This window comes from Erpetoichthys calabaricus, chromosome 6 (assembly GCF_900747795.2).
Source record: "Erpetoichthys calabaricus chromosome 6, fErpCal1.3, whole genome shotgun sequence".
Taxonomy (NCBI): Eukaryota; Metazoa; Chordata; class Cladistia; order Polypteriformes; family Polypteridae; genus Erpetoichthys; species Erpetoichthys calabaricus.
In genome coordinates this window covers 36,826,993-36,843,169 of record NC_041399.2, presented here as the reverse complement: position 1 = coordinate 36,843,169, position 16,177 = coordinate 36,826,993, and the positions used below count along the sequence as shown (strand labels likewise).

The 16,177-nt window shown below is 34.9% G+C and overlaps 1 protein-coding gene across 1 annotated transcript in view; it reads left to right on the top strand.

Annotated features, from left to right (window-relative positions):
- The window catches only part of prkdc (protein kinase, DNA-activated, catalytic subunit), a 280,348-nt gene that overhangs the window by 155,752 nt on the left and 108,419 nt on the right, over positions 1–16,177 (top strand). Inside the window, exons 51-57 of the mRNA XM_051928733.1 lie at positions 165–296; positions 3,535–3,646; positions 4,049–4,173; positions 5,785–5,934; positions 11,486–11,659; positions 12,619–12,717; positions 14,880–15,090. Coding sequence (XP_051784693.1) covers positions 165–296; positions 3,535–3,646; positions 4,049–4,173; positions 5,785–5,934; positions 11,486–11,659; positions 12,619–12,717; positions 14,880–15,090 — 1,003 coding nt within the window. The remainder of the gene's footprint in view (positions 1–164; positions 297–3,534; positions 3,647–4,048; positions 4,174–5,784; positions 5,935–11,485; positions 11,660–12,618; positions 12,718–14,879; positions 15,091–16,177) is intronic.

Genomic DNA, 16,177 nt, shown 5'->3' with positions numbered 1-16,177 from the left:
TGTAGGCTGCAGAACACCAGTGCAGAAATGTTACAGTCATGTCTGCACTTATGATATGAATGATTTGTATAATGCTGTACATTTCATATAATAAATTGGAAAACTATGAAAAAGAGCTATAACTAACGTTAACCAGTATGTTAAAGCTGTTTTTTATTTTGTAGATTAATATATGAGTGCTTCTCTGGTAAAGATCCAAACAGCAAGAACAATTCTTTTGGGCTGCAGCTGTTGGGCATTGTTTTGGCTAATAACTTACCTCCATTTCATGCGATGTGTGGAATCGAAAGTGAAAGGTACGGTGCCTCTGGTGGGAAACAGCTGCTTTTATAGTAGACAATTTCTTATTTCTTTGTGTGTATATTTATATGACTAGCATTATCAGTACAAACCGCTGTGTTTTATTTAGAGCTACATGCTTGGAGCCATTTTGCATATATCGGTAGCATCTTCAAGGTTAAAGGAATACTCCACACAAAAACTATATTTTTTCTAGGTTAATTACACAATGTACTTTATTTTGATGGCCAAGAAAATGATTTAACCTCATGTGCTCATGGAGATTGGAGATAACAAACTTTCTTGTGATATAGATATCCAGACCAACACTAGACCATAGTAAACAGTTTAAAATGTTCATGGAAAAAAGTGTATGTTTTTTGGCACATAATCCACACATGAAGCTTGTAATTGGCAAATGTATGAAACATGATTTTTTTTTTTTTTTTTGCTTAAATATTGTTGAACAAAAAATTTCTGGGAAATCAGAGCTAAGTCCACACTATTGCGGTCTCATTTAAAAACACAGACGTTACCCTCCGATTTCACCATTCATTCACACTACCTTGGCATTTTTAACCCCTGAAATAGAGACTTTTGAAAACGTTCGGCAGAGTTGTATACTTCAATGCCGGCTCCATGTTGCAACATTGATGGGTGAAAACATAAGACTTTTGAAAATGTAGACTCTAGTTGCTCTCTGATTTGCTTGTACCTTTTACATTCTCCATCACTGATTGGATTATATTCATTGCAAAGTCTCAATCCAAGATTGCTTACCCTTAATGGAAGAACCATATAACGACATAGTGGACATAGAGAACTTGCTTTCCATCCCATTGGATGTGTCGCTTGCGTATATGCATCTGAACTGAATTTTGTACAGTTTGAATACAATATCCATGAACAAAGCACAAATAATTTGCCAGCCTCTGCAATTTTGCAAGAAATCCAGTGGGTGATGGCATTACCATTCCCTTGAAGTTTTTATTTGTTTTAGTGTGGACAGAGATGCTTTCATTAACAATATGAAAAAGCTAGTGTGGACAATGATCATTTCCATTTACAAATGCTATTTCTGAATGTAAATGTAGTAGAGTGGATGTAGCCAGCATCTCCATAGACACCCATTCTATCAGAAAGATTATTATCTCTGTTCACCATGAAAATGTGACATTAAACATTTTCTCAGATATCAACAAATTACAGAGGGGTAAGTACCATATTAAAAAATTGAATTTTTTTGGTGGAGTATTCTTTTAAAGTAATACTGATACAATGTACATAATATGTGCTACAGTCATGTTGATTTATTGAAAACCAGAAAATGAAACTGTATAAGTCTTAATGTAGCCACATACTAGCAGAGGTTCTCACCATTAGTCAGGCTAATCTTAAACGATACAACCATCTTCTACAATAAAGTTGCTAAGGACTGCTGTATGAGATGTCTTTCTTTATTAAAAAATGTGTTACTTTAGAGGTTATTCAAAGGTCAGTGTTTTTTGTTGTTTTTTTTATTTTGTAGACTGAATGATTTGAAGCTATTTTACACCAACACAAGCTGGTTTTTGCATTGTTTATTATGAAAGTCTGAATATAATTCCCCTGTTTTACATTTTGCAATACTTATGAATAAGTCTCTTAAAAGGTTAAAATAATTGCTGGAATTTTAGAACTTGTTTGCTGTTAAGTGTTTTTCAAATCTGATCAAATGAAACTCTAATCGTGGCATTTTTGATATTTAAAACCTGTTGCTGTTCTTTCAAATACCAATAAAATACCCAAAATAAGTTAAGGAAAAGCAGAAACAAAGATACTGTAATTCAAGTCAAATGTTATTCAGTTGTGTTTTTATGCATGAAACTTGAAACTTGCCTTCCCACTGATTAGAATTAATTTTCCTTGGAATACTCTTTTGAATGTTATGAAATTTGAACTGATTTTTATAAGGGCTTCTGTTGTATACTTATCCTTCTTTATCAGCCTTCATTCTGTGGCATATTACACACCTTCTAGTTGAAGGGGAGGTCAAACTTGACCACTGTGATTGTCTATCTCGTTGCCTGAGGTGGTCTGATTGTACCACTAGGAATTGTGATGAGTTCTCAGCACAGTTTCACATTTCCAAAATATCGTGACCTTGGCTCTTTTTTCAACAGACAATAATGTGCTGCCTGACTGTGGCAGTCCTGTACAAGCTTTACAGGTATTGGTGAGTTTGGCTACAATCTCGGATCCCCCTTTTTTCATTTTTCCATTTTGTTGTGGTAAAATAATAAAGAGATATTGGGCAGATGAGCTTCTGTTCTGCTTCTGAGATCCAAAACACACATGTCCTCTGTTACCTGTTACCTGCATTGTTTGCTTTGTACTTCTGGCTGAGTGCTGTTTGGTTGTCAGCTCTTACATACACAGAGCCCATCTCTACGACTTAGGACAAAATCAAACCTGTTTGATTTTTGTTGGGACAAGAAGAGGACTGATCAAAGGGTGTCACTATTTTACACTACATAATTGTCCCCAACTTGCAAAAAAATTTGTAAATTAAATCTGAGACTGAAAATCTTGGTAGGCAATGTGGTGTATTGATTAAGACTTTGAACTTCAAACCTTGAGAGTCTGAGTTCAAATCCCACTATTGAAAAAGTGTGCCCATGTGCAAGTGACTTCACCTGTCTGTACTCCAGCTGACAAAAGCAAAAGAAATGCAACCAATTTTATCTTTCAGATGTTGTAATTAGCCTTGGATAAAGGCATCAGCCAAATAATAAGTAATGATAATAAATTGCTGGAAGAATTGTATAATGTGAAAAGCCCAGTGGCTGGAACGTTTGGCTAAAGGAAGGAAGTGTGCCTTTCTTCTTAATATTATCACAGAGCTGTATTGTGTTTTAGATGGCACTTGCCTATGTACTCATTTTCAGCTAGGTGACTTGTGCATTTCCTGAAAGGCAGGCTGCTTGTGATGAACAGACATTTGCGTGAATGATATGAGAAATTCTTTATCATTCCTAACTGTATCTGTTTGTAGCAAAATTAATGCGTTACCTGAATTTTTATTTTTATAACAAAGTAATTCATTTTTGTTTCAAGCAAGACTAAAACAAAAGTACAGTAAGCAATAGGTGAGCAGTCCCAACTACAAGAATTCGTTTACAGCGATAACGTAGCTCTGATAGTAAGACTGTCTGGTCTTTTAAAGGAGTCTAACACAGAGGCTTCGTGGATTATTTGATATCATTTCTTCTGCAGATACTTTCAAGCATTGGCTACCAATATATCATTTGGACGATTTCAAGAAGTTTATGCAGCAGCAGCTGAGGTTGTTGGGCTTGTAATGCAGTATCTGGCAGACAAAGAAAAGGTATTTTTTTTTTATTGGGGCTAATATAAATTAAGAGAGTATGGGTTACATATATTTGTTTTAAACTACATTGCTGACTTCCCATATTCTTTTTTTATCAGGAATGTCTAATTAAAATATCATTTTTGGGATGGCTCTACGTTTAAAAAAAAAACAAAAAAAAAAAAACACAAATTTGCTTGTTTTTCTAATTGAACACATTTTATTTAAAATAGCCTCAACTTGTTTATTTTTCCCATTTCTAATGAACATGTGCTGAGCTTTTTGAAAGTTTAAAATACTTTTTCACTTCTTGGGAAAAATGCCTTTTCGTTTAAGTCAGCCTACATTCTTTGTTCAGCACTTTGCATTTCATTTGATTTATGTGCTTTGATTAAATGTGTCCCTGTCTTTCATTACCAGCAACTTGAGGGACCCATTTTTCACTTTACAGTAAAGGAATTGAAGCAGCTCCAGGACAAACAGGAAGGCACATTTGTTGTGTGTTTAAACAAAATTACCAAGAACTTTCCAAAGCTTGCTGACAGGTAAGAACTGATCTGAAAGAAGTCATTAAAGTGTGTGGTCTGCAGGGCAATTCTTTTGAATGTTATTGGTCATTTCAGTTTTTTTTAAATTCTTAGGAGCATTCTATATAAAGGTTATTGACAAGTTTTGACATAAAAACATTGATACAGAACATTGCAAAAATAAAGAGATTTTGAATGTTTAACAGAATGTTTTCATAGTTGCTGCTTCTTTTTTGTTAGTTATTTCCACGTAAATTATAAAGGCTGATTCTTGTTCTGGATATTTTAGAGTTATAAACTTTGTCATTTTTCAGTATAGCATTTTGAGCACAATTTGTTAGCAATTATTGTAGCCATTTTCTGTATGGAATTTGAAGATGTTTCATTGTTGTTATTCTTTAAGTAAAAGAGCAGTTAAACAAGAGGCACATCTCATTCCATCTGACTTATTTTGGTTAGCCAGTAGCGACTGTACATAAAGTCAATCAAATTAGTATACAGTATGTAGAATCTTCAGGCTTTGCTTGACGAAGATAATGGAATATCCATGTTAACAGTACAAATGGGGAATTTTGTTCAAAGTGCCAACCATCTGCAATACTCAGTACCTTTGATTTCTAATTTTTTATTGAGATTAAGTAAAAATCAAGCAGTTTTCTGCATGTCTTATTTTTAGTTTAGAAGAACAATCCTGGATTTAGTTTGTTTATGTTTTGACCCTATTAAATGTAAATTTAACATTGCATAATTTCAAATATATTTAATCCAGTTCATTGTCACTGGGGGCCAGGGCCTATCCCAGTATCATCAGGTGCAGATCAGGAGCCCACACTGGATGGGGTGCCAGTTTATCACATGGCCAACACATGTAGTCTCCTACATTTAGACATTCTTACAGAGTCTTCTTTTGAAGAAATTAAGTGTCTTTGGTAATTGCACTGATTTTGTCATGTACACCTTCAATATAAATATACTGATGTTCAACAGCACATCCTGCTTTATATTAGGAGTTTTATATTAGGAGAATTTTCTAGCCTGGTGGATTTGCTATTGCTATTAACATGTATAGTGTCTTTGAAAGGTATTCACACCCTTGGATGTTTCCACACTTCATTGTTATACACTATTCAACCATAGTGGATTTAATTTAACTTTTTTGGCACTGTTCAGCCAACTCTTTAATGTCAAAATGAGTAAAAATCTCTCAAAGTGGTCTAAATTAGATAGAAATATAAAACACAAAATAACATGAAATAATAAAACATAATATAATAAAATAATATAAAACACAAAATAACATGTGCATAGCTGATACCAACCTCTGTACACTGACTCAAGGCTGTCATGGGTGCCAAAGGCACACTGACTAAATACTGACCTGAAAGGGGATTAATGCTTATGTGATCAATAATTTTACATATTTGTAATTCATTTTGACTACTTGGAGAAAAGGTGTGAATTCTTCTAATAGACACTGTACTTTACATAGCATAATACCCCTGAGATCAATATATCTTCTACTTTGAAGTTTCATTTCTTGAAATGTTTGTAAACTTTAAGAATTTATGTTGTGATTGTAAGTTTTGTAATGTGATTGACAGTGCACCAAATTGTTTTTTATTTTAAAAGTTTCATGAATCAAGTATTTTACTTAATCCCCAAAATGCATGGTGTGCTGAAGACGCAATGCTTAGAGATTCTGATGAGCCGAGCAGATGAAACACCCGACTTTTATATGCATTTGAAGACCAAAAACTTTTCTCAGATTATGAGTCACAGGCAAGTATGCAGCAGTAGCTGTTTATTTCACTTCATACAGTAGAACAGGTAAGTTTACACTGTTCTCTTTGAGATCTGGGTAAGGAAAGTCAAAATTTCTATTTGAGCTATAGAGAAAAGCTGCTCAGATTTGAAATGAAAAAGAAAAGTGTCATTTTCTATTTCTGGGTATTTCTGTATATGTGTGATGTATTGTTTTTTGAGTTCACGAATTACATCTCTTCAAGTCAGAATTAGCTTTGAGAAAATAAATCAATTTACACTAAGTAAATCTTAATACAGGTTGAGTATCCCTAATCCAAAATTCTTCAAAATCTGTAACTGTTTATATTCTGACATGACACAACTCATGTTCCCGTTATTTATGTATTCATTTTTTTTTACTTTTGCACATATGTGTAATTTCCAAACAGATTTATTTGTTCTGAGCTTTTGGGTGACACAAAGCAGGGATCCCTTGTGAAGCACCACAATATGGAATGTATTATTATATGCATGAGTCATCATTTAGCGGTTTTGACTGCATTTTTGTATTTTATCAAGTGTGTCCCCAAGATATCTCATTGTGTATATGCAAATATTCCAAAATCTGAAAATATCCAAAATCTTATGGTCCCAGGCTTTTTGAATAAAGGATACTCAACCTGAGTTTATTCCATGTATGCAATAACTGGTTCAGCCTTACACCCAATAAGCATCATAATGTGCATTGTCTTAAAATGCTTAAAACAGTTATATTCATGATGTAAACATATTACTTAAATACTCATCAGGTCTTCTAGGTGAACAGACTTTACCAAGTCTGTGCAACATAGGAGAAGAAAGTTCACAACTTCAGTGACTGGTCAGACTGTCACCATCAGTCCTGTACTCTGTGCTAGGGAATAGTCAGGTTACCTGTTAGACTACTTTGATAACTCTTAGATTTGAAGATTCTGTACAGATCTTGGATTTTTTTTAGTAAATTTTCTAAACATGTGGAATAGATGTAGGTCAGATCCACCTTAATAAAAGGATAAGTGTCTGTGTGTCTGTCCTGTTGCTATGTCTCTGTCTTTCCAAAAGGTGGCACATCACAAAACATTTTTAGTAATGAAATGCATTGCATTTGCCATTCTAATAGATGGCGAATCACAAACATTAACAGTGCTATCACAAATCCCATATGAAATGACATATAACAGATATAATGTATGCATTGCATTTGTCATGCCAACAGATTGTGCATCACAAATATTTATGGTAGTGCATTTTATTACTACAAATGTTTGTCATTCACTATGTGTTAGAATGATAAATGCAATGCATTCTATTACTACATGCATTACAAAATATATTCTAACAGATGGTGCACTGCAAATGTTAACACTGATGCCTATGTTGAATACTTAGATTTCAACCCATCTTAGACAGGTAGCACAGCTAGAGCAAATGTAAGTAAGCAAGCAACAGACACAATTTAAAAGAAAAAATAATTGTGTTTTTAGTCCTTCAGTATAAATATTCATGTAGGTTATGTCAATGTGTCCTTAGATATTTTTAGCCAAGAGAGACTGATGGTTCAAGTAGCAGTCGTTATACTCGGTAGTCATGGTGCCAAGGAGCAGTGATATGTTGCATGTAGATTAGCACATGTAAGTAAGATTTTCACTGTGACAATAAAGACCATATAAATCACTTGACTTTGCTTTCCTAGTTTTCAGTTGTTTGTTTGTTTTGGGTGTGTATTTGACTTAATCCTCCTTTTTTTTATCAAGTGAAAAGTATGCTCAGCTACTGTAGATTTAACTCATAAAAGTAACTTAACCTTCTCAAGTCCTTGGTTTCATTGGTAGTATAAGTTAGTTTGTCACATTGTGGCATGATGTAGTGCCAGTCAATGAGTCAGGAATAATTACGGTGTCTTCCTTCTACATTCTGCACACTGTTTTATACACATCTGAACTCATCAGGCAGAATGATTCAATCTAAGAAGCAATTAGGTGCAGGAGCAGAGACAATTACTATGTTTTACTTCAATAAGAGTCGCATACTATTCTTATACTCTAAATATTGTTTTAAAATAACTAGTAATTAACTGTAAACAAACATTTAAGAATTTAATATTTCAAACATTAGCTGTTTCTTGTAGTAGGCAGTTTATTCATGGGCCTGTCCAGTGTGCTGCACCTTTGGCATCTGAGATTGTCTTGATGACATGACCCATTACCCAGGAGTTGCAGGGTACACAGCATCATCTACTCTTACCTACTACCTAGTTCAAAATTTCTTCTTGGTGTAAGCCAAGGTTCTTGGAAGTATTGGCAAATACTCTGTGGACCATGTTTTCCAAAACGAATCATCCATGTACTGATCCAGTGTCTTTGAGTGTACTGGTCATTTTTTACATAAGAGTCCAGGAGGCATGTTGGGCTGTGTCTTTAGTAACAACAAGTGATTGGGTGTGAATGCCTCCATATCATTTGGATTCTTTGATGTCTTTGTGAGAGGTCCATTATTGTTGATCGATGCTACTTCACACATTACTGTTTGAAGACTTTCATCATCAAGTGTTTTTTGGTTGAGTATTGACTTTAGAATCTTTCTTATGCTTCTGATTGTCTTTCCCATACTCCACCTTGATGAGAAGCTGATGTTGGATTGAAAATTCATTTGATTTCTTTGTTCATCATGGCACTGGTAATTTTTTCTTGGTCAAGATTTTTAATTGCTTCATGTAGCTCTCTTTTTGCTCCAATAAACCTTCCATTATCTGAGAGTGTGATTTTTAATGTGTCATCTTCTGCAAATGAATTGACATATGGTATTGATAGAAGAAGCAGCGTCCAAGCTGTATGTAGTCTCGATGTATACAGCTCTAGAAGCTTCATCCTCTTTTAATTTGAAAAGGACCAAAATAATAAACTCCAATATTGGAGAAAGGTGGATGGCCAGGTAAAAAAACAGTCTTCCAGCAGATCTGCCATTTTTTGCTCACCTGCTTTCATTTTGTGTCTTCTATACGTTGCACACCTTGAAATGATTTTCCTGATAATTGAGTTTTCTTGAGGAATCCAATATTTCTGGCGTAACTGTGCAGTCATGTAGGTGCGCCCACAATGTCTGATTTCATTGAATGTGTTGCAATATAAGAGAAGTAATACAATACGTGAATGTTTGTAGAGAAATGCAGGATGTGTAGCTTCTTCTGGCATTGCAGCTTTGTTGAGTCTACCTACAACTCTCAGTATTCCATCTTGCATGATTTGAGTCCAGTTTAAAGGTTTCACTGTTCTTTTTTACAGGAACATTTTTCTTTGAAGTATTTAATTCTTCTGAGAATTCTTGTAGTTGACTGAGAGGAGTAAGCTCTGTTTCAGCTATAGCCAAGTCTTCTGAAGAAATTGGGTTTGGTATCAATGTTAGTTTGTACTCTTTCATATGCTCGGTGATGAGCATTTTTTGTTTTTCTAGGTTACTTTCAGATTGGCTTCAAGTTGAAATGTCTTTCTTTCATTTTTTAAGTACAGCAGTATGTCTTTGAACTTGAGAAACCAAGCCATAGCTTTTTTTAAGCGTAGCGATTCTGAGAAGTAGGTGATGAGTTTGTTTACCAGTTCAGTAATCTCTTTTACACTTGTCATGTTAACTGAACAGAGTTTAATTTCTTAGTCATCCATTTGATCTAGTCTTTTTGTCCACTCATGTTTTGGAATTACACTAGATTCCCTGAGGCCTATGAAAAACTCATTTAAAAAAAAAAAAAAAAAAAAATCAGTCTTGCTCAGTCATGCCACACCTTTTGTGGACTCTGCAGAATGCACTCAAGCACAGCTCCTGGTACCTTATCAGATCCTGCTTTGAATGGCTGCTATAATAGATTGATTACAGTTGCAAATGCTTTGAAATACTCCTTCAGAGATGTCTGTTATGGAAGCCTGCAGGCAGTCTATGAAATTGTGTGAAATTAAAAATTCTTGCAGCAGTTTGCCGTGTCATAGAAATTAACATATTAGTTCAAGAAACAAAGTAATTCTTTAGTAGGACAATAAAACCTCTTCGAGTCAGAAACCAGACCAGAGAAAACTTTTCCATTGCGTCTTTAGTTATCTCATTAGTACATGCTTGAAGAGGGGAGCATTCCTCACAGTAGTCTGTTACAAAAGCCTGTTACAAAATGATCAAAAACAAAGGGTAGTGGACCATTTTATAAACAACTGAATTTGAATAACACTGTTAAATTAATGCTTACATATAATACTTTGATTGGTTAAAAGACATGAGGTGCTTTAGCATAGAGCACAACTGGCCTAAAATACGTTTCTCCATTATATCCTTGTTCTTAGATATCTCTTGAATTCAGCTCTTATTCTGTTATGAAAACTGTTTACATGCCAAGAAGCAAGTCTTACTAGGTGCATGAAAGAACATTACATACATACATTACAGTTTCTTGAACCATTCCCCTGAAATATTCTACTTGTTTACTTGACCATTTTACCAGTCTCTTAATGACATTTCTAAGACAAATGCTATGTAATTTCTAATGTGTACTACAAACAAAAATACTGTTATCTCTCTCACAGCTGCTATTCGCCAGAGCCCTTGGCCTACATGTACTTCATATCTCTACCTATTAACACATTTTCTGCAGTGTTAGTGATTGACAAACTGAGATGAACTAGTTATATATCCATTAAAAGCTATAAATAAAGAACTCCATAAAGTCTCACATAAACACTATCATACTTGTTTTTTATTTTCCTTTGAATATGGGTCAAGTCCTACTTTGTATTTGCAAAAGTGTGAAATGAACAAATCAGTTGTAGATGAGCCGTCTCCCCAGTGCACCATGTAGTAGTTGCAGTGCTCTTTGCATATGTTTTGGTATAGCAGTGATTTGAGACACTAGGGCTTGATGTCAGATGAATACACAGGTCACACATTACCTTATTCAGTTTAATCATTTATAGAGTTCTTCATTGATTCTGGCTTATGGAGTCCACACAAAGTGCCACTGTAATATGGAAGTAAGACTTGTTCCACTGTTTCAGGTTATTAAACACATGTTGTTGACTTGATACCATGTCCATTATGTATGTTTTAATGTGCTTGTGTGTGCAGTGGTCACTTTTGATCTTTTAATGGGATTATTTAACAATGGCCAGTGTTTAAAAAAGGCTGCAGAAATGATAGTATCTAAAATAAAAGTACAGATTCTATGATCTTACATTTTTTGTCAAAATTGCTTGCATTAGAGACAAAATAAAGTTTGTTACTTCCTTTAGCAAATGCTTAAATGTAGTAGTTGTGTTTATTAATTTCATCAAAAAATGGTATTTAACCAATATACATATATATCTGTGCCCTAGCAAAATTTACCATCTGCATAATTTTGAACAATATAAGAAGGAAATTATTCCGTTTGTCCAGTGCAAAATATAATAAAAAGTAGGTCATGTTTCTTCTTCTCTTAATTTTCTCTTTAGTATTTCTCACTAATCCAGGTGTATGACTTCAGTATAATGTGTTTTTATTTTTTTTAATATTGTTTTACTGCTGATTCTTCTAGAGATGAAGCAAGACAGCAGGTGTGCTTGGATATTATACATAAGATACTGGCCAAACTGAAGCCAGATGAACTAAAGGAACTGTTGGAGCCTATTATAGCCTTCATCCAGCACCCTTCCCCTGTCTGCAGAGAAAAAATGTATGACATTCTAATGTGGATTTATGATAATTACAGGTAAAGGTTTATGCTTTTTGTTATGCATACAGTACACTTTTTTTAGTGACACTTGGTATATTTTTTAAATTTCCATGTATTTATCTAGCCTACATTTAGAAAATAGTTTGCTCTCTGACACTGCTATTTAGTTTTTGTTGTACCTAAAGTTACTGCTCAGTGAGGAAGGCATTATAAATATAACATAACATTGTTAAACCTACTCAGTACAGTTCACGGCTGTGGAAAGCAGAGTTTGTCCGTTATGATTTTGTTTCTGTTTATATTTTATGTGTTTCCCTCAATCAATTTTGATGATCTTACTTTTGTGTTGTGGGTTTTTGAAGTTTTCGATTTCTCGTTCTATCATTTCCTTTATGAGTTTTTTGATTTTTTTAAAAAATTTATTTATTTATTTTTTTGATGCCCCATCTTGGATTTTAATGCTTGCAGCTATTTTGGATACCTACTGTTAGGATAGCACCTCCCGTTTCCAGGTACACGTCCTCAGTGGTTGTGACCATTGGGTAATCGATATGACAGGTTAAAAAATTGGATAATAGTTGTTTTCTTCTCTGAGTTGTGGATTTAAAACCCTTTGCCATGTCCTTCACTTAAAACTTTTCTGTTTTATTGTGTTCCTAACATTTTTGCTTCATTTTTTAGATATGATTTTTGTCTCGCATTTTACTGTTGATCTCCCTCTTTTAACCTTTTTTGGCCTCATGTCTATTTCCTACCGCTCACTAAATTTACTTGTCAAACTGCTGACTTAACACTATCCCAGCACCATTTTCTGTAAGGATGAAAACAGCCCTGCCCAGTGTGCCTGTCCACCACTGGGACTAGTCATCCGAATACCCTATATGCTTACCCACACTAGGAGCAATTTAGCAATGGCCAGTTATATCGAATCCATTATGGAGGAAAACCATGGTAACCTCTACACTCTTGATTCATTTCTTTGTTTTGATTTATAGGGATGAAGAGAGTCAGAAGGATCCTATCTCCTCGGAAGTCTTCTGCTTATCCAAAGAAAACCTGCTGCAGGGCTTAATGGATGAAAATCAGCCCCTACAGTAAGTTTATTGAGTGTGATCCATAAAAGACATATTTTTTGCAAAGATTCACCCTGTGTTGTGGAGCTGTCATTAGCCAAAAAAATAAAGCTGCAATTTGAACTTGGGTTAATGATTGTGGGTGTTACCCTGACAAGGATCAAGAGGAATACATGTTAGTTAGTTGTTTTGTGGTGTAAAAGTGTCTGGGAAAGGCACTTTAACTTTACCCTCTAAGGTTCTTTCTATTTTGGTGGACAGCTTAATAGTGGAAATGCCATAAACAGTTGGCCTTGATTCGTACATACAGTATGTCCTGCAAAACGTACCTATTCAGCATTCACTCAGCGCAGATAAGCTCAAATATAAAGCAAGAATATCTCAACACTGGCTGATGCTAGTTACCTCAAGTCTGTAATGCTCTTTGGCTGAAACTGGAGTGAAAGTGCATGGGTCCTCAATTTCAAGATCTCTCCATAAAACAGGCCTCTAGGGCAGGTTAGCAAGAAAGAAGCCATTCCTTAAGAAGGTCCACATAAAAGCACATATGACATTTGGCACAAAACATGACAAAGACCCGGTTAAGATGTGGGAGAAGGTTTATGGTCCAGTGAGACCAAAATAGAACTTTTTGGCTGGACTTCAAAGAGAAATGTGTGGCGTAAAACTTACATTGCCCATGCCTCAAGAAACACCATAACTATGGTGAAAGGTGGGACCATTATGCTATGGGGATGATTTTCATTTGCTGGGACTGGAAATCTTGTCAGAGTTGAGTAGACAATGGATGAACACAGATATCACACAATATTACAGGAGAAGTTGTTCCAGTCTGCTATGAACCTTAGGCTTGGGAGAAGATTAATCTTTCAACAGGACAGTGACCCTAAGCATAACTCCAAAATGACACTGGAATTGCTCAAAAACAGAAAGGTGAATGTTTTGGAATGGCCAAATTAAAGCCCTCATCTTAACTCTATTGAGAATCTGTGGCACTATTTGAAAACTTCTCTCCAAAAGCTCCATTCCACCAGCCTTGATGACCTCTGTATATTCTGCCAAGAAAAAAAGGTGGGAGAATCACTTCTGAACAGTGTACAAAACTAGTACATACCTACCCAAAAAAATCAGCCTTAATGTGTTCTCGACAAAGTATTAATGTGTAGGGCTTCAATACAAATATTAACTTTGGAGTTTTTCTTCTTCCATTAAATATCTACAGAAAATTGTTTATTTTGACTTTGGAATTGTACTGTTGCAGCATAAGAGTTCACATTAAAATACTGAATGGATAAATACAGTATGTGTAGAAATCTTTTGTCATGCAGAAAATTATGATAACTTTCAAAGGGATTGAATGCTTTTGCATGCCACTGTAGTTATAGTCTTGGTCACATAGATTAAGAACCATTATCTAAATAATTCTAAAATAAAACACACAAATGAAATATTGAATGTTATATTTAGCATACTGTAAAAGCAAAAATTTCCAGCAGAATTACATTAGTAAGACTGTGATGGTGAGAGAAGAGAAGGACAAGGCAAAAGGCTGGCCGATTGAGGGCGAAGTTTTTATTGTTTCGGAGGTGTCCAGTAACCAGCAGCATGGTCCTTTATACATCATGATATAAAGAATAGAAAGACAGTCGGTACCCTGCATAGACTCACCCGGAAAAGCAGGCTCATCTCAGTGTCAAGTCATGGACTGCTTTAATCAGTCTACTTTTTTTTTTTCTCCTTTGCAGATGCAGCAATATTTTAATAAAGGTGGAAGTTACTCAATGGCAAAATTAGTGGGGATAAAACAAACAACTGTTCTTTTACAATCAAATGTCAGCTTTTGCATTCAATTAAGACATTTTATTAGATAAATTCAATTATATTCGAATAGCAGTATTTGATATGACAGCCTGATATGTGCCTGGTTTTTTTTTTTTTTTTTTTTACATTGTAAACTGGAATTAACATCATTCTAATTTTGTAAAATTTAAGACACAGTGGCTTATTGCTGATTAAGGGAACAATCTAGATTACTGGATCTGCTCTCTGGTGTATGCCCAGTGCATTTTGTTAGCATATGTTTGAGCACGCTCACCATGAAAGTTTGTCTGTTTTCCACTAATATTGATATTTCAGCAATTATTTATTTGCTTGAAGAATAAATCAAAGTTGGTGTTTTCCAGATTGTATGTTAAAAATTTCTGGAGTCATGAAACTCGACTGCCTATAAACACGCTGGAGAGAATGCTGGTTATATTCCGATCCATGTACTCAAGCAAAATTGAGAGTGAGTATCTTAGTTTGGCTACCAATCTTCTCTTGGAGATGACCAGCAGGAGCCCCGACTACACAAGAGACATTTTTGAGTATCCACTTTCTGAATGCAAGTTCCAGGTGAGTTTTGTTTTCTTTTTTTCCAGTAACAGTCCTGGGTTTTGTTGCACCCTGGCTATACAGATTATTTCCAGTTTAAACTTTTTTAATAGCAAGTCTTGGAGCATTTGTTTGACAATTTTTTTTTTTGACTTTAGATCAGTGATTCTCAACCACGGGGTCATGCTTAGCCTAATTATGCTTGCTTCACCAAGGGGGCACACCCTCTGCTGTCTTCGATTTGCTTTCTGTAGGTCGCCAGTGAAATTGAAAAGTTAGACCTGGGTTGCAAGACAATAAAGTTTGAGAAACACTGCTTTAGACTATTTCTTCAGCCCTGGAATGCAATAGCATTGAATCAGTAAAGAAGCAATTCTGTGTTACTATGGAGTACTGGTAATGTGAGTGACCCAATTGTAATGCCATTGATACATAAACATAATAATTTGCTTGGTGAGACCATGATCCTTCTCTTTTTGAGGGTTTTTTTATCAGAATATTAATTATTGAATAGTTAAAAAGTATGTTGATGTCGTAGCAGAAATCGATATTGGTTTGACCATTTAATATTTTTCAATCTTCATTTGTTCAGTTTTGCAGAATTAATGCTTACTTCTGCCTCATCTTCATGTTTTTGGCTGACAGGATTGGGACCCAGTGTTGACATAAGCTTAGTTGTATTTTGTTTTTTTTTTTTTGTTTTTTTTTTACAATCCTTCCTTGGTCTTTAAACATAACCAGCGTTCGTTTTGGAAGTTTGGCAGGCCAAAAAACAAAATACATGTATTTTTTATTTAGACACATTCTTATGTTAGAAAATAAATACATTTTGCTGTACTGCCATTTTATCTGTGAAAGGGGCACCAACATTTTGTGCATTGTTTTCATCTGGTTGCCAAGCAATGGCTTGGTAAAGTCAACAGGAAATGTGCGCTGTATGTCCTCTCCAGTTTCAAGATATAAAGGTCAATGTTGTACACTTCCTGGTCGTGCAAGTTTATGGATACTTAGTATAATTTAATTTTAACTAAAATTAATTTTCTTGCTTTATAGTCATACTGGCGTGTGTTCAGGCCAAAGTGTGTGTGCACATGAATGTGTGTGTGTT